General features: G+C 50.8%; 1 protein-coding gene across 1 annotated transcript; it reads left to right on the top strand.

The window, feature by feature from the left end:
* Positions 1–1,156: 1,156 nt before the first annotated feature.
* Positions 1,157–16,417, top strand: MED26 (mediator complex subunit 26; the record flags this gene model as incomplete). The annotated part of the gene is made up of 3 exons (XM_079546930.1): positions 1,157–1,231; positions 13,786–13,860; positions 14,723–16,417. The coding sequence occupies 3 exons, from the start codon at positions 1,157–1,159 to the stop codon at positions 16,415–16,417; spliced, it is 1,845 nt and encodes a 614-aa protein (XP_079403056.1).
* Between the last annotated feature and the right edge of the window lie 1,196 nt (positions 16,418–17,613).

Below are 17,613 nucleotides of genomic sequence, written 5' to 3' on the forward strand. Positions count from 1 at the left end.
GAGATTTTAATTAGGTTGTAACTTCCAGTAACTTGCAAACCCAGCTTTTTGTGCTATTCTTTAATGTTAAATCAGTGTTTGGGGCCGGTGACCTTCCCTAGTGATGAACGTAGAATACACGGATAAGAGAGTCCTTCAGCTGGGTTTGTGCTGCGCGGAAATACTTTTAACTTTAACCTTAATTCACATCTTGCATGCGATTTCTGTGGTTTTTATATTTCAGTCCATGTGTATTAGCAATAGCAGCGCTGCACAGCCGGGCGGCCCCGTCCGCAGCTCCGCGTTGCGGCTCTCAGTCCAAGAGTGGGGGCGGGGCGGGGCGGGCGATGCCGGAGCCGCGCTGAGCTCCGTGCCGGCGGCTCCTTCGGGGGCACGGCCAGCTTTTCCCGCTGACGGCCGCGGTGCCGCACCGCGAGCCGAAAGCGATGCCGCAAAACAGCGCGCGGGGCGGAACCGCCGAGGAGCGGCCGCGTGAAGAGGCGCGGGTGGTTTCCGCGCCCGATGAAGATGCGGACGGAGCCGCGCTCCCTTCCGCACCGCTCCGCTCGGGCTGCGGCCGCTCCGCCCCGTCCCGGCCCTCGCATCGCTCCGGACGCCCGTCGGCCGTTCCCTCCATAAGGCCGCCCAGGGGCACCGGCCCCGTTTAGACCGCAGCCGGAGGCAGAACCGCAGCACGGCGGCGCTCCGGGTCCGGCCCCTGCCGCGCTCCTTCAGCCCCCCGCCCGACCCCGCAGCTCTGCGCGCGCCGCGCCGCGCCGCCACCCGCGCACGCGCGGCCTCCCCGACCCCCCACCTCCCGTCCCGGTGCCCGCCGCGCATGCGCAGTTCGTGTCTGCTGCTGCGTGCGGAGGGACGTCAGGGGCGCGCCGTGCGTAACGGCGTCGGGCGTGTCCCATGGTGCCCTGCGCGGGGCTGGCTCCTGCCCACAGTTGAGTTCGGCCCCGAGCGGAGCAGTCGGGCCCGGCCCGGTCGCGCCGCCGCGGTTCCTCCGCGTCCCGCTCCGAGCGCCGCCGCCCCCGCTCCGCGGGGAGCGAACATGCGACTCCGGCTCCCCGAGGAGGCCGCCGCCGCCGGCGAGTGAGGAGCCGCCGCCCCGGCCCGGCCCGGCCCCGCCGCCCGCCCGCCCCGGCCGCGGCCGCCCCGCTTCGCCCAGGCAATGACAGCGGCTCCGGCCCCCTCCCCGCAGCAGATCAGGGACCGGCTGCTGCAGGCCATCGACCCGCAGAGCAACGTGAGTACGGCCCGCCGGGCCCGAGGCTCCCCGACTGGCGGCGCGGGGACGCTGAGCTCCGGCCGCCCTCCGGCCCCGCCGCCGCCTGCTGAGGGAACGCCGGGAGCCGCCGCCTCTTCTCCTGCCGGGACCGCGGCTCGACGCGTTCCAGCCCGGGCACCGGAAGCCTCCGCTGCGGGCGGTAGCGGGCAGCTCCCGGCTCCGTGCTGCCCCCGGTCCGGCTCCCGGCGGCTCCGCTCCGTCCGCGGGGCTCGGCGGTTTCTCCCCCTTTCCCCTCGGGCCGCGTTCCCCCTTTCCCCTCCCCCACCCCCCGCCCCGCGCCGTCTCTCGGCGCCGTCCGGCTCTACCCGGCCATGCGGCGCGCGGCCCGGCGGCCTCCCCACGCCAGGCCGCGGCTCGGGTGCGGCCTGCAGGGGGCTCTGGGCCGGGCTGCGGAGCCTCGCGGGGCGCCCACCTGTTCCGCGGCCCCTCTGCCGCCTCCCGCCGCGGACGTGGGACCCGGGGCCGCCCCCGCGTTCGGGGGTCGCCCGGAGAGCTTCGAAGGTGGATCCGGGGCGCTGGAGCGGCTCCGGCAGCGGGCGGCCTCGGTCTTCGCTTTTATCCTTCCCTGCAGAGCGCTAATGAGCTTATCTGCTCCTTCTGGGATGTAGAGTAAGCACGGGAGTCGGCGTAGATTTTACCAGTAAGTGGTCTTCGTGTGTAAGCTGTGGTTATCCAAAATGTTATTTACTCCTTTTAAGGTTTTTTGGCTTATTAAAGCAGCTCTTCACATCAGTGTTTATTATGGTGAGAGGGCTGCAGGGTCTGCAGTCCGCCAGATTTCTTCAGCCTTAGGTCGACGTCTGCATGGCAGCACTCAGAGCTGCGCTGCTCCCAGCCGTCTGCAGTCTGTCATGGGGCAGCAGGGTGAGTCAGGCTGCAGCATGCTGTGCTGCACCAGCACTGCCAGGTGGGCTCTGGGTCCCATCACAGTTGTGCCTGCTTCTCTCTGAGCAAATCTCTCCCGTAGCAGACTGGTGTTGGTGTTCTCAGAGTAGCTTATGAAGTTCTGGCCATTTGGAAGCATCCTGTAGCGCCGTGCAAGCGATGTGAAAACTGAAAGAAAAACCACCCTGTGACAGCCTGCTGTGATACACGTTTGTCACGAGCTGCAGTGTTACCAGCTTGAGCAACAGTAATGAATGATGATGGTGGGCTTTCAAATCTCACCATTGTTGGAGTTTGCAGTCCTTTAACTTGGTTGACACTGAAACATTGCTTCACGAGTTCTGTTTGCGCTGGGCCTTCTTGTGGCCACAGATTTTTCATTTTACCTTGCTCTGAGCATCAGCCCAGTTAAACACAATTCTAATAGAGCTGTGGTTTCTTATAACTTCAGACCTGCTGACTCTGGTTGCCCTGCTTCTGGGGTTACTTTCTAAAACATTGTATCTGTGTAGGGTTAAGGAGCTAAGAATTATGTTTTGTGATGAATGTGCTTTGTCCATATGCGGTGTCAGGTTGTGCTGTGGCAGTGCTGTGGTGGTGGGACGGGGCAGCAGCTCTGCTGGGGAGGTCTGAGCATCAGGCAATGTTCTGCTGGGCTGCCAGGAGGTCAGTAGCCCCATAAGCTTAGCAGCAATGTATGTTAAATTATAATTCTACATACTTGATACTTATCCAGGGCAATAATTAGCGGCGGAAAAATCAGCCCATTGTTCAGAAATGCCTGTAGGCAGGGGGCTGTCTTCCATTTTAACCTCTTCTTTGAATGAGAGCAGCAGTGGTGGAGTTGAGGTTCAGCATACAGACTTGGACTTTTTTTCCAACACGTGGTGAACAGTAGATGGACAGACAGAACTATCTGCTGTGCTGTTTTTGTGAAGGGAAGAAAAATTTGAGTTTTGAACACCCTTAAAAGCAAACTGTAACTTAAATCTGACCCTATCTCCAATGCAGAAGTACAAGAAGCTGCTCTGTTGTCTTCCCACAGGATGCAGTCATGCAGCTCTGAGCTGCAGCACTTCTTGGTGCTCAGGGAAAGTTGTGGCTGCTTTCTTCTGGCTTCTGGAGTCTTTTCTTGAAAGAAGTGGTTGCATTCAAACTTAGAGCATTCATTATTGTGATTGACTTCCTTGTTTACTAAGAAAGAAGCTTTGAGGCCTGAGTTTCTTTTGGACTTTTCGATGTAATTGTTGGTGTGGGTATGTGTGTGTTTCTGGAGAGGAGGGGGGTGAAAACTGCACCAAATGCTTGCAGCAGAGGGATCTGTTTGGTGGGGCTGAGGAGGAGATGTGCTTCTCATCATGCTTTGCTGCGAGGTGCTGTTAACTTCAGCTTTGCTGATATCGTCCCCAACACAACCCGCTTCAGCCGTGTGGATATTCAGTCCAGCAGGCCTATGGAGGTCTTTGTGGTATGAGCAAATCTTGGATAAGTCGGAGGTCCTGTCGGAGAAGGTCCCTTCCTGTGGTGAGTTTGACAGGATGGCTTTTCCTCGGTTGTTGGAACCCATGTGCTTTCAGAAGCTGTTATCTATTCCAATTGTTGATCTGTTTTAATCTCTGCCTGAAGCCCTGCTCACTCCAGAGCGTTGCTTACACTGTACACACATTTAGCACTTGAGACCACTTTTAGTACTTGCTGCAGAATGTATGTATAACTTATTTTCACACACCTAGTTCACTATTTGTATGAGTAACCTCTATTCCAAAGGAGACCTGTAAGAAATAAGCTATCTAAAAAAAATTACATCATCTTGGAAGCCACCCGGGATGTCTGCTGTTATTTCTCCATTTATTCAGCCTTTTCCTCTTGATAAAACATGGACAAACTACTTCTGCTCCATATCAGCCCACATATCAGCACAGGGTCAGTGGGACGGGCCCAGCAGGGAGCTGGGTGCTGTACCTCCAGCAGGGCAGTGTGGTTCCTGCAGGGAAATCCTCCTCCTGGGAGCATTTATTGGATGCTGTAGCTGGAGAAGCATCTGACGGCCTCTTGTAGCTGTGTGGGCTCTTAGGGGAGAGGGGTTCCTGGTTCTGGTAGAAGCAGTGCTTTTCTGTTTGGGTTCGCTGTGCTGAGAAGGCACCCGTTGTGCCCAGCTTTGCGGGGTGAAGGCACTCCGGCCCCATCAGGGAGTGTGGTGGGAAACGCTGTTAGAAGTGTGCTCACAATTAATGGGTCCTCAGCCTGAATGCGTAGCAACCTTTGTATTTGGAATATTAGACAATAATTTACTTATTTGCTGTTAATAGCACTCTGAGGTGTGAGCCCAGCTCTGGTCTGAGGTCACCGCCTCTCGGATGCTCGCTGTGTGGGTCGGGCTGCCTGCAGACCAGGCTGCCATGTACACTGAGCTTCATGGTTTGCTGCTCGGCCTCCAGCAGAGGTCTGCAGTCCAAAACATTAATGATGAATTGGTCTGTGCACTGCGTTACGTTTCCCAGAGTGTTGGGTGATCTTCCAGTCTCATGGTTAGCGGTGCTTCCGTGCTGTTTTCTGGGTTGGCTGCTTTACCGAAGTCCAGGCACAAAAGCATCAGTGAGATTTGCTTTCTAGAGCTGATGTTAAAAGGAAGGGGAGCTTGTTCCAAATAGACAGCGCCAGACACAGCTCTAATAATATCAGTGCTGGGGGTGAAGGAGGGCAGCGCTTTGCTTTGGGAGGGTCTTGGTAATTTCTGGAGATGCAGGGAAGCGTTGTGTGGGCGAAAGTAGGCATGGCTTTTGCTTCAGCTTTATCCGTTTCTGTGAGGCCCTTAATGAGCTTATCAGTTTTGAGGAAGCTGTGGTGTGCAAAGAGGATGGAACCTGCTGTACCTCTCGTTGGTTTTTGTCTGCTTCTTGAGTGTTTCAATCAAATCCCAGCCCTGCTCTGTGCCTTGGTGGCTGATTGCTTCAGGTGTGTGGGGAAACTGCAGATGGCTGTGGCATTTCTTAGCCCGGAGTCCTGGCTGCTGGGGGAGGTCAGGTGGCTGCAGGTAGGAGTCCTGCTGCGCTCACTCGGTTCTGCTTCTTAATGCTCTGTGTTGTCAGCAGCTGAGTTTGTTTGAACCCACTGCTTTAAGGGTGGTGATGCTGCTGGTTTTTCGGCCTCTCTCTCCTGTCTTACTGCTCATCTCGTTCCAAAACAGCTTGCAAATTAATTAGTAGTTTTCTTTTCGCTTGCTGGCTGTGTTGTGTCAGTGCCTGTGATGCTCACACAGATGCTGGGTTTAACTGCTCCGATGTGGTGCTCGCCTGGCCAGGAGGTTTGTAGCTGCTGGCAGAGCTGTGTTGCTCCTAGAGAGGAGTCTGCACTGTGCTCCATGGTGCAGTGAGACTTAGCATCACTGAGCTGGGAGCTGCAAAGGCAGAATCTGAGAAAAACAGAAGTAGCGGGGAGTTTGAGTTGGGAGGGTTGAAGATGTGGGGCTGCCAAATGAGCTTTCTGTTGCTAATTCCTTGGTGCTGCGCAGGTTGCAGTGTTGATGGCAGTAGTCATTTGCTTTTAAGCTGTAATTTGAGTGTTGGTTTCACAGTGATGTTAAATAATGCCCGCTCCTTATTCCTGCTACGTGCATCCCTTCTGTGTGCTGGTGCAGCTGTCTGCAGAATCTGGCCGTGAGCTGAGCTGGGGAATCCATCTTGTTGAAAAATGACAGAATAGTTTTTTCTGACAGTTTCTGGTCTAGCTCAGCTGCCTGATGTACCTGATGCAATGTCTGCTGTGTTGTGAGGAGCAGTGCCGCAGGTATGGCAGCTCGGGTGGGTTGAAAGCACTTAAATAGGGACTGAGGCTAAAAAGCAGAGTGCTTCTTGTTTTCCTGTGCCTCCCTCTGCCCTACGCTGGCTGGGGCTTCTGGGGCCCCGTGGGAGCTCACTGTGCTCACCGTGCTGCTCGGGATGGCTGTGGGAGCCTTACGGTCAGGTTTTGTTTCTCAGCCCCTTCCCATCCCTCTGTGTGCCTGCTGTTGCTGCAGCACAGCACTGGCAGCACCAGTAGGAAAGGGGAAATAACTGCTGTAACGCTGCTTGTAACCACAAAGCGGTTGACTGAAGGGAAGAGGTGACTTTTTGTAGGTAGGATCAATGTCTGGAATCACCTCTTCCAGTCACCACGACACACAGTGTGGGGAAAGCTGGTGTGTGGGGTGCTGTCTGCCCAGGTGTGCTGGCTGTGCTCACACCCCCTGGCTCTGAGCAGCCCATGCTGCTGCTTCCCAGTGCTCCAGCTGTGGGCAGTGGGGCCCCAGGAGCCTGGGCACACAGCAGGGGGCTGCAGTGCTGGAGGTGGGAGGGCAGTGTTTGCTGCCACGTGCTCCGGGTGGGGGGAGCCACAACTGGTGTTGTGTAAGATGTGAAGACCCTCAGCTTAACCTGTGTTTCAGAAGTCCAGGCCTAGGATAGCAACAAGATTTGCCAGCTGTTACCATTCTACTGAGGGTGAGACTGCTTTAGGGTCTGCTGTGAGCTGCTGCATCTCCAGCACTTCTGGTACAGACCTGTGACGGCTGCTGCCCCGCGTCACCCCAAGCACAGCAGTGCTGCTTCACATCCTGTGCAGCTCCTGGGAGCTCCCATCTCTGGGGGCTCTGCTCTTGTCCAGGGCTCTTTTTTTTCTTTCAGGAGCAATACGTGTCAGGGTAGAAAGAGAAGGAATTACTTCTGCCCACTGGGGAAATGTGGTACTAATTAAGAAGTGCTTCTTCTAAGCCATAGATATTATTATATAATGTTTGGAGTTAAAAACAAATATAAATATCATATTAAAAAAAAAAAAAAACAAAAACACAACAACAACACACAGATGCCTGCTTCCACTGATAACGCTTCACTGCAGCCCTGTGAGGTCCGTGTTGTGCTCAGTGATAACTTCCAGTGAAGTTTCCCTGGTCTGTGTGACACAGTGTGCCGTGGCCCCGCAGGCGCTTATCTTTGGGGAAATATTTTGGGTACAGGTAAGTATATCACACTCACTTTAATGTAATTGCAGGTTTGTTTATTCAGTGTTCTCGTAGCTAAATTATTCTTTCTGCAGGTAATTCGTGCTTTTGGCGTTTGGAACAATATTGCAGGGCTAACAAACTGCTTTAATTTGAGGTGTGATCTGCTGAACATAACGCTGTGTTGGTGTTTGCTGGGGCCGCAGCGCTTCCTTCACTCTGGCTGCTGATGTCAAAGTGTTAAACAGCATCCAGCCTGGGCCGTGGAAATCTGTTGAGGGAATGCCTGGAAGTGAAATGTAATGAGGTGTGTTGTGCTGTGTCAATGTGCTGTGTTGTGTCAATGTGCTGAACCACGTGCTTCTGTGCCATGGCTGTTAGGGAGGAGAGGAATCCTACATCCGAGTCTGTCGGCAGCACTCAGTGACGATCTCAGCTTGGTGTATTTTGAAGCTTTTACTGCAGAGATGATTGTGCAGAGGTGGCAGTTGTGTCTGAGGGTGACAGCCAGCTCTTTGCTGCAGCTTCTTTCTAGCACACTTTCATGATACTTGCTCCTCAAGTGAGCTCTGTGTGCTGATCCTGCAGATCCGGACCTTTTGTCTGGGAGCACACACAGCTCTTCTGCTGCACCTTCACAGCTTTCTGAAACAAACCATCTCCAGCTCGCAGCTCTGGGTGGGCAGGGAAGTCTGAGTGCTGTTTTACCCAGAATTTGGTGAGCAATAATTCCAGGATCAATTGACTGCACTTTTTTTGGCGTCTCCATTAAAGCTCTCTTTAATACACGCTGACGTAAGTTCTGTATTACTAGTTGCTGATAAGAGGGTAGTGAATTATTTTTCTGCAAACTTGATTTTAAAGCCTTCCCGTTTGCGATGCTGCTCTTCCCAGGTTTGTGAACATGTGTGCCACACTCACCTTCTTGTGAGCACATCACTGTGCTTTGTAGTTGTGCAGCTGACAAGGGATGCTACATCGTTCTGCAGCCAGGGAGTGCCTTCATAGCAGGCCATGCTGGGATCTGTGTATTTGTGGGCTGCCATCCCACAAAAAATTCATCCAGATCCTTTAAAAATTCATCCCGAGTCCTTTATCATACAGACTGCTGCTTGTAATTACCTGTGTGCCTTTCTTTGGAAACCAGGACTGACGAGGACTGGATTGAGTTGGCTGATAGGTGGAAGGGAGAGCAGGCGTTCCAGCATCTCTGTGCTGTGCTCTGTGCCCAGTCCTGGCTGTGCATGGGAGGGAGGGATGGACGTCTGGGAGCTGTGTGGTCCTCTGCCTCTGAAGTAACACCACTGATGTAAAACTTTCCTTCCAGGTTGCTCTGATCTGTGCTTGAACCCCAGTAATGTCTGCAGAAACTGATAGAGGCCTTATTTGAGTGTGCTGGTAGCACTCTGGTTATTCCTGATACATAATCAGTGTTTGTCTTGGGCCAAATCAGGTCAGCAAGCATGAGAACAATTGATGACCTTTTCTTTATGATGTCTGTAATGCATGGAAAGGCTTTCTTCAAGCTTTGTTGTCTCCTACCTACTTTTTCCAATACAATATGAACTTAAACTTTTTCTTGTTGACTGTGTTTTCAACACCTCTGAACTCCTCTTTGTGTACATTCTTGAACTGTAGCGCTTGAGATGAATGTGTGCTTCCACCCAAATTTGATTCCTATTCCATTCCTTATTGGAGTGGCTGAGTGAAGACCAGGATTTTCACCTTGCTGGTGGTACACCATGGCAGCCCCCACTGCTGTGCCCCCTCAGTCCACGCAGTGCCTGTCTGGGTGAGCAGCGTCTCACACAGCCTGCCTGTGCTTCTGCTGCAGGGCTTTTCAAATTGGCTCCAAGAATTTGCTCCCCTAAAAGGTTCTGCTCTGCTTCATGGTCTGGAGGTGTGGGGTGGTGGGTTTTTTGTTGGTTGTTTATTTTGGTGAGGAGAGGGAGAAAAGTAAGGGGGTGTGTGTGTTGTGCTGCAGCCAGTGGGCATCCTTTGTGAGCAGTGGGAGCAGGGATAGGGTGTGATTCTGTGTGCGGGCTGCAGTGCGAGTGGTGAAGTCAGTCGGCAGTTATTCCTGTTTGTTGTAATAAGAAAGCTGTTTGGTTACTGGTTAATAAGCATGAGTAGAGCAGTTTACAGTGCTGCCTTTGGTTGCCTTAAAGACCCCCCTGCTGGCACACTGCTGTGGCTCTCCTGGCTGCGCTCATCTCTCCACACCTTACTCACGTGTGTCTGTACTGCCACAAGGGATCAGGGCTGAGCTGCTGCCTTGCTCACATGGAGCACTTCAGGCCTGCCAACCCCTGGCAGTGCAGTGTTCTGCTGCACTCTGACCTAACGCTGGTTTGATTCTGCCTTTGTGAGGCAGGGATGGGAAGGAATCTGGGTAGCGTTACCTGACCGTTGAATAAAAGCTAAGTGCAAGTAAAATATATGCAGCCTGTTCAAACTTTCAGTTAGAGGTGGAAATTCTAAAGCTGGGGTAAGGCTGAGTGCCACACAGAGCCACGTGCTCAGGAGCGAGGGCTGTTCCTTCTGCTGTTGTTCTGCAGCACAAATTGCTGATCAGTTTTCCAAGTGTGGACTCCCAGTGAATTTCTCTGCTGTAGAAGGTGCTCTCAGGGGATGTCTTCAACTCATGCCTAAAGCATCTGTTCCTCCATTTTTAAGGGTCTCCTTCCCTAAATGCTATAGAAAGCTCTCCTCCATCGTTAACTGTGTCTTTTGTATGCTGGGGAATGTTTGAATACATTCAGCAAACTGACTTTCAAACGTTTTCAGAAATTCTGACTGAAGTAGTGCATGGTGTGCAGTGTCACTTCTGTGAATAGCATCTCGTGTTCCCTATCTTTAGACAACTTCATGTCACGTTGGGGGTAGGGGAAACTGTTAATAGATTGGCTGCAAAGGAACTGATCTAAATACCAGCAGATCGTAACCTGAATTCTCACTCTGAGTGTTTGTGTCTTTGAATAAATGACGTTACAGGTTGCTGGTTGTGTGGTGTGATGCTCACGTCTGTGTCCAGCGCGTCCCTGTATGAAGTGCTAAATAAACACCATCCTGCTGCATTTCCACTGCACCATTTGAATAAAGCCTACTATGAACAGCAGCTCTTCTCTTCTTAATTCTTACTCCACGCTTTGGATTATAATGCAGTGAAATAACTGTTACACAAGTGCAGTGTTGCGGGAAAGACTTGGTATTGATTGGAGGCTGCAGTCTGGGGCAGGGTTGGTGCTTGGACACGAGCAAACTGCTGGAGAGCTTTGGAGAAGAGCGGGGAGGCTGTGGCTCTGTGGGAATGCTGCCGTCTTCCTGGCCATTTCAGCAGTGCTGGCCCTGTAGGACGGTGTGTGGTGGCGTTCAGGAAAACGCTGAGGGTTGTCCCATCCTCGCATGGTGGGGGCACCTGCACAGGGCTGTGCTTGGGGCTGGCAGCGCGCAGCAGGAGCAGCTGCCACGTGCAGCTCTGTGGGTTCTGTGCTGTGCAGGGAAGAGCCCAGCGCTGCCGGTCCTGCAGTGCATCCCTCTTCCCAGACCTGCTTTTGTCCTTCTTAAACCGCTGCGTGGAGCTCACCTGTTGGTTGTGGGATTGGTCTCGGCGTGTAACAGTAAAATAGGATTAAGATGGCAATTAAAGAGCAGAAATTCTACTGTTTGAAGCTTTCCACAGTTCAGAAACCCGTGCTGTTGTCTGAGACTGCGGTGAAAGCATTTACTGCTGAACTTGGAACAGATCTGACACAGCAGCAGTGAGCTCCAGCGGACGGCTGAGCGGCACAGGGAGACCTGCATGGAATAAATAAGATTTGTTTTCCGTGACTGTCATCAGGGTTGGCTGGAAAGGATTACTGGGGATGACTTGGAGCAGATGTTCCCCAGTAAACTTGGAGTGAATTAACCCGGACCAGTCAGCCTTCACCACACGGGAACAGCATGGGGTCATTTGGAATGCAGTGTGAATTATTTGTAGTTGTTTGCTGCCGGGTCCTGGGATTGCTTTGTGGGAGGCTTTGTTTTGGGGCAGCAGTGATGGGTTGCAGTGGGAGCAGACAAAGGCAAAATAGAAACGAAAGCACTGTGCAAGTTGGAGGCACGGAGTTGTGCAACTGCGCTCTTGCACGGTCTGCAGAGAGGTTGCCCAACTCCCCCTCCACTGTGCTGCTGCTTTGCCTGCTGTGCGCCAGTTAGCGTTTCTAATAACTGTGTGTGAATAAATGCTCCTTCCTGCTGCTGCTCACAATCGGGTGATGTCCTGACAGGTTTGGTAGCTTTGTGCTCCTGTCAGTTGTGTGACAGTGTGAGTGTTCTGAAGCCGGTAACTGATGCTCTAAGGGAAGGCCCTGCTGTGCGGTGTGGATGCGCTGCTGTTACCTCCGTAGGTGCCTTCATCTTAAAAAGGTGGCACTTGAGGCCTTTGGGAGTTTCTGGCGGCCTTGTTTTTTCGTCACAGCATTCGACTGTACCACGAGAGATTTCGCTCTGTATTATTTTGAAATAATCTCTTTCTGTGCCAGTTCGGGTGAAGCACTCCAGAATGGCGACCCCAAACTTGTGGGGGAGGATGGAAGTTGTTGATCGAAGTTGTTGCTTTTCTTTTTGAGGGAGAGCCCGGCTTCGTGTCACTCAGAGCACGAGGAGAGCAGGAGCTCCTGCAGTGTTTGACTGTTGGCACTCCTTGCACTGAGCGCTTCAGCACGACAGCATTTCTCATTGGTTGCAGATGTGTGAAGAATCCCAAAAGGCGTCCTGTGCTGCCCTATTGCTGAGCTCTGGGCGCAGGCTGTGGTGTGAGGCAGCTTCTGCTGTCAGAATTGGCACCGTGTTGTGTCAGAGGAGGGAATGGAGCATCTATCAGACGTGGTGTGGGCCTGGGCTCTGGTTGGCGATGGAGGTTTGGGCACAACCATTGATATCTTGGTATTCTAAAACAAAGGCAAAGCAGTTACTGGAAATTCCCTGACCAATTTCATCTTGCTGTAGGTGTGTGTATAGATGAGCGTATTGCTTTTCCCATCTTGACCTTTTGATAAGTCCCTTTTTTGCCATCAGTTTGTCATTGAGCTGCTATTTGGGGATTACCAGTAACTGTAGAACTGATTGTCCCGATTACTGACGTGCTCAATGCTCAGAGCCTTCCTGCACCCCTGTAACTCCTGTTCTGAAAGATGTGTTGAGAAAGAGAACATCATCAGCTGTCCTAAATGCTCTGATTCTAGAAGCTTTGGGGGAGCTTAGTGGTGTCATGTGTCGCTCAAACTGCAGTCTTAAACCATCCTTTCTGGGCACTGAAGGAGTGCAAGGATCCACTCTTACAGTCAGTGCCCTGAAATGAAATTCTGAGTGCTGAAATACATCGTGTGCTGTTGCTGCTTTAAACCTTCAGAGGAGCATTCCCAGCCCTGAGCTGGGCGGTGGGGCTTCAGGTATCTGCAGGGGCATCCAAGAGAAATTCAGCTTTGGTCGGCAGTTGGTTTTACAACCTGAGTTCGGATCACTCAAAGCCTGCATGGACTTAAAAAGAAAAAATACTTTGGATAAAAAATGACTCAAAATCAGGGAAAGCATTTCATTGTTGGCAGCTTTATCCAAGGCGGTCCTGGTAAAGCCTGGGACTGGCAGAAGGGTGGGGGTGGTGTGGAGGAGCTGAGCCCCACGCGCTTCCCCTCTCCTTACAAAGAAGGAGCTGGCAGTGCTGCGGGGTGCAGCTCTGGGATCCCATGGGATCCCCATAGAGGTTCTGTGGGAGATTTTCCACGGGTGCCGTTCGTGTCCAGTTGAGTCACAATGCAGTTAAGCAATAAATGAGGTTCAGTGATTCACGTTTTCCTCCTGTTATCATTTAAATCCATCTACAAAGGTGAGTTAGAAATTCCAGGTTTCAGTGCCGTTAGTGTCAGGTAATGGAAACGAGGATCTGAGTTCTGTCAGAACGTTTTAATATCACACGTGGGTCTGCAGATCTGCTCTGCCGTGCACACAAATGTTGCAGTGAAGCCCATCAAAAATCTGCGATGTGCTTTGTTAATGTGAAATGGGTTTCTGACGTTCTGCTCGCTGCCTTACAGACTCGTGCAGTGCCATTCCTGCACCATGCAGCCTTCCAGGCTGCCGGAGCCGGGTGTCTGAGGACCCCTACCGGGCACAGCCTGCAGCGCTGCGTGGGGTTGGGGCAGTTTGTTCCTTGGTGTGACTGCAGGAACAATTTGAGCAGAATTAAACAAAAGAGACTTATGTAAGTGTAAGGCAGTGCTTAGAGCTGAATTCTGCGGTTCTGATTCCACTGGTTGCTCTGCTCAGTCCACTTAATGCTTAAGTTTCCTTTTAGGCTGTAGGACAAGTAACCGATGCCTTGACTGAGGGCTGAGAACTTTCCTGGTTAGCTCGCTGATTTTTTTTTCTGCTATTTCATTTGGCTTTATGTAAGTGTGTGTTTGTTACAGCTCCTTCAGTTTCCAACTAGGTCAGCAAAGTGTCCTTGTCCCTATTTTTTTAACAGTCTGCTCCCTAAAGCTAGACAATGTGACAGCAGTTTTGTGATTAATGTTTCCAGCAATTATAAAGAAGAAGGTCTTAAATCACATTTGATAACTGAGACCTGTACATGAAATGTGCAGTGACTTTGTCTTCCTTATTGCAGATCCATAACATGGTGGCAGTGCTGGAAGTGATCTCCAGCCTGGAGAAATACCCCATTACCAAAGAGGCACTTGAGGTACGTCGCCATCTGAGCATCGCTTGATTTTCTTGTGTGAATAAAAGGACTTTTTCTGCCTGTCTGATTTCCATAAGAGCTTTCCTTGAAACAATGGATTGATTGCGGAGGATTCACGATTAAGGTGTTATCGTGTCCTTCTCATGCTGCTTCTGCCATCTCTGTGTGCAGCACTTCTCTCTGGGTTCAGCTCGGTGTGCTGTGCAGCCTGGTTCCCGTTTGTGTAAGGCTCTGTATTAATCACGACTTGCTGCTTATCACGATGCTTCCTTTCGCTTATGGAACCATGTTGGGACATCTCAGGAAAACTCATCTGTTGGCCTTTCAAGATAGGGAGCAAAGAGGGAGGAGGCAGAGGAGGAAGATAGGACATAAATCACACTTTGATTTGTGCAGTGGAGATTTATATTGGCCTGTTACAGCAACATGTGGACAAGATTCTGGATTTTCAACGCTCACCTCTTTCTCGGGTCTCAGGTTCATCGTAATTCATGCACTTTTTCCACCCTGGATGCTGCAGTTCCCTCACGTCAGAGCTTTCACCTCTGTTCTCAAAATTCTTGTGGATTTAAAAATTCCTTTCTGATGTTTTCACAGCTGATGGCTCTGGTGCCTTAACCAGGGAGGAAGGAAGGGGTGGCTTAAAACCAGCAGCAGGTTTCGTGCTGTGTGGCACAGCGTAGAACAAGAGGGGTTAACCCTTCCAAAAAGATTAATTCAGCTCTTGCATCTCTAGCATTTTGTACTAGGCATTTCTTAGGGTAAGCATTGAAAAGCAGGAATTTACCTTAAAAAAGGAGTCAGAATTTTGTTTCGAATGATACTTGTTTATAAAACAACTGTTGTTTTTTTTTTTTTCTAGGAAACAAGGCTTGGGAGGCTTATCAATGAGGTGAGGAAGAAGACATCCAATGAGGAACTTGCCAAACGTGCCAAGAAATTGTTGCGGAATTGGCAAAAGTTGATAGAACCTGTGACCCCGAGCGAGGCGGTGCCAAGAGGGCTGCAGAATCCGCCCGGATCGGCCAACGGCGGTGCTCACAACTGCAAACCAGAAGCGCCCCTTCCTGCCGTGGCTGGGTCAAAACCCATCAGTGAATTGAAAAGCAGGAACGATATCCAGAAACTGAATTCTCCAAAACCAGAGAAATTGGGAAATCGGAAAAGGAAAGGTGAACATAGGGATGGGCATCAGGGCCCTCCTCCCCCGAAAGTCTCCAAAGTTAGTCATGAAATATTACAGAACTCTTCACCCCCTCCAACAAACGGAATTGGAGGTAGTCCCGAGAATTTTCCTAGTCCTGTAGATGTAAATCTACATGCAGGGCCTGAAAGCAGCAGGACAGAACTTAGCGAAAACGATAAACACAATAAGATCCCAGTAAATGCTGTAAAACCTCACACCAGTTCTCCAGGACTCGTAAAACCTTCAAGCACTTCCTCCTTATTAAAGACTGCAGTGCTTCAGCAGCATGATAAATCGGAAGAAACCTCCGGGTCGCACCAACCCAAGAGCCCGCGCTGCTCCTCGTTTAGTCCCAGGAATGTCAGGCACGACGCGTTTGCGCGGCAGCACACCACGTACTCACCAAAGGATTCCATGCCTAGTCCATCTCAAAGGTCTCAGTTCTTAGACACTGCACAGGTGCCGTCACCGCCGCCATCCTTGATGCAACCATCAACACCTCCGATGCCAGCGAAAAGACTGGAGTTCTCTCAGCAGTCGCTATCTGAGGTGTCCCAGCACTGGCAGGAGCAGCAGGCGCCTCCTGACAGCCAGCACAGGCACACAGCAGGGACGCTTCCACAGCACACGTCTCCCGGTTGCAAAACCAGCTCCCACCCGGGGGAATCTCTCGTGTCGCACGTCGGCTTTTCGCAGGACGCTTCGAAAATGGACAGTGATGATGCTGCTTCAGGTTCAGATAGCAAAAAGAAGAAAAGGTACCGACCTAGAGACTATACAGTCAACTTGGATGGGCACGTGACAGAAGGGGGTGTGAAACCTGTGAGATTAAAAGAGAGAAAGCTCACTTTTGATCCCATGACAGGACAGATAAAACCTTTAACACCGAAAGATCCTTTGCAGGTAGAAATCCCTGCACTTACTGAACAGCACAGGACAGAAACGGAAAAGCAGGAGCAAAAACCCAACCTGCAAAGCCCCTTTGAACAAACGAACTGGAAAGAATTGTCCAGAAACGAAATAATTCAGTCATATTTAAACAGACAGAGTAGCTTGCTGTCTTCATCAGGAGTACAGACTCCAGGAGCTCACTACTTTATGTCTGAATATTTAAAGCAGGAGGAAAGCACTAGAAAAGAGGCTAGAAAGACTCACGTTCTAGCTCCTAACAGCAAACCTACAGACTTGCCTGGGGTCACGAGGGAGGTCACGAGTGATGATCTCAACAGAATACGTGAACATAACTGGCCAGGCGTGAACGGTTGTTATGATACACAGGGTAACTGGTATGATTGGACACAGTGCATATCTTTAGATCCACACGGGGATGATGGTAGATTGAACATCCTGCCTTACGTCTGCCTAGACTGAGTACAGGTTTGCTAAGATGCTTTTACGTTTGCAGTTAGCAAGAATGGCAGACACTATGCCACTTAAAGATGGAGAAAGCCTCCTGTCCTGGACAAATAGGCCCAACAAGCAGAGGGTGAGAGGGAGCTGCTTCTGTACAGCTCTTCCCTTTAAATTCTCCTTTTGTGAAATGCTGCTACCAGTTTACTAACAATTGCAAAGGAAGGCATACGAAGGTTGAGAAAACTGAGTTCAAAACTCTATAGCGAGCCAGCTATAAAAAAGTGTTAGTCCCCAAAAGCGAAGATGATTTCCAGCACTTTCTGAATGCCGGAATCTGACTACAGGCAGGTACAGAGAAAATTGTGGAAGTTACCTTAACAAAATATGCATCTATTTATTTGACTTGATTTGGGTTTTTATTTGGCAGTGAGATATTCAAGAGACGATGTGCAAAAACTGTAGTTTTATTTGTATCGCATCTCTGAACATGATTGTGTTTTTAAAGTCATGTGGTACGGAGATTGGGTTTTAAACAGCAGGTGTTGCACTGCAGGCTGGGAGACCAGCTTCAGCTCAACATTCCATGGGCATCCACATATTTCAGTCTGGTTTCAGTTTAAATCCAGTCTCTGAGAAATGCTGCAAAAACAGATGTTTAATGACATTTTGATCCCACCACCACCAGCCAAATATTTTTCCTCCTTTTCCCTTCCTGCAAACTTCTAGGAAAAAAAAATTTAAAAAAATCACCTTTTCTAGAACTTAAATGTAACGAGGGTGCTACAAGTTCGTAACTGTACTGTGAGAGGGGAAAAAGGAAGCCTGTTTGTATGCTGGAAATATACTTGTTACCATTCCTTTAGATATTGTTTGCCTTATGGATATCCATCATAAACGCAATTTGCAAAAACAAAGAGCCTTAGTGAATGTACAGTACCTAGACTTCTGTGTTCCTGGGATGCAGAAGGGAGCAACTTTGCTATTTGGTCCTTTAAGTGGACACATTGTGATATAAATGTGGAAATAAAAAAAATTTGCACAAAGCAGTTTGTGAATTATTTATACTGAACTAATTTATTTTTAAAAATCTGCTCAATTCAGACAAAGTAACAGAACCCATCGGAGCCGTGCGGCGAGGCGGAGCCCAGCAGCAGAGCCAGGCGCTGCTGTGAGGGCGCAGAGATGTCTTCCAAGTGTGTTGGTGGCGTTTGGTC

This window comes from Tetrao urogallus (assembly GCF_951394365.1).
Source record: "Tetrao urogallus genome assembly, chromosome: 25".
Lineage (NCBI taxonomy): Eukaryota > Metazoa > Chordata > Aves > Galliformes > Phasianidae > Tetrao > Tetrao urogallus.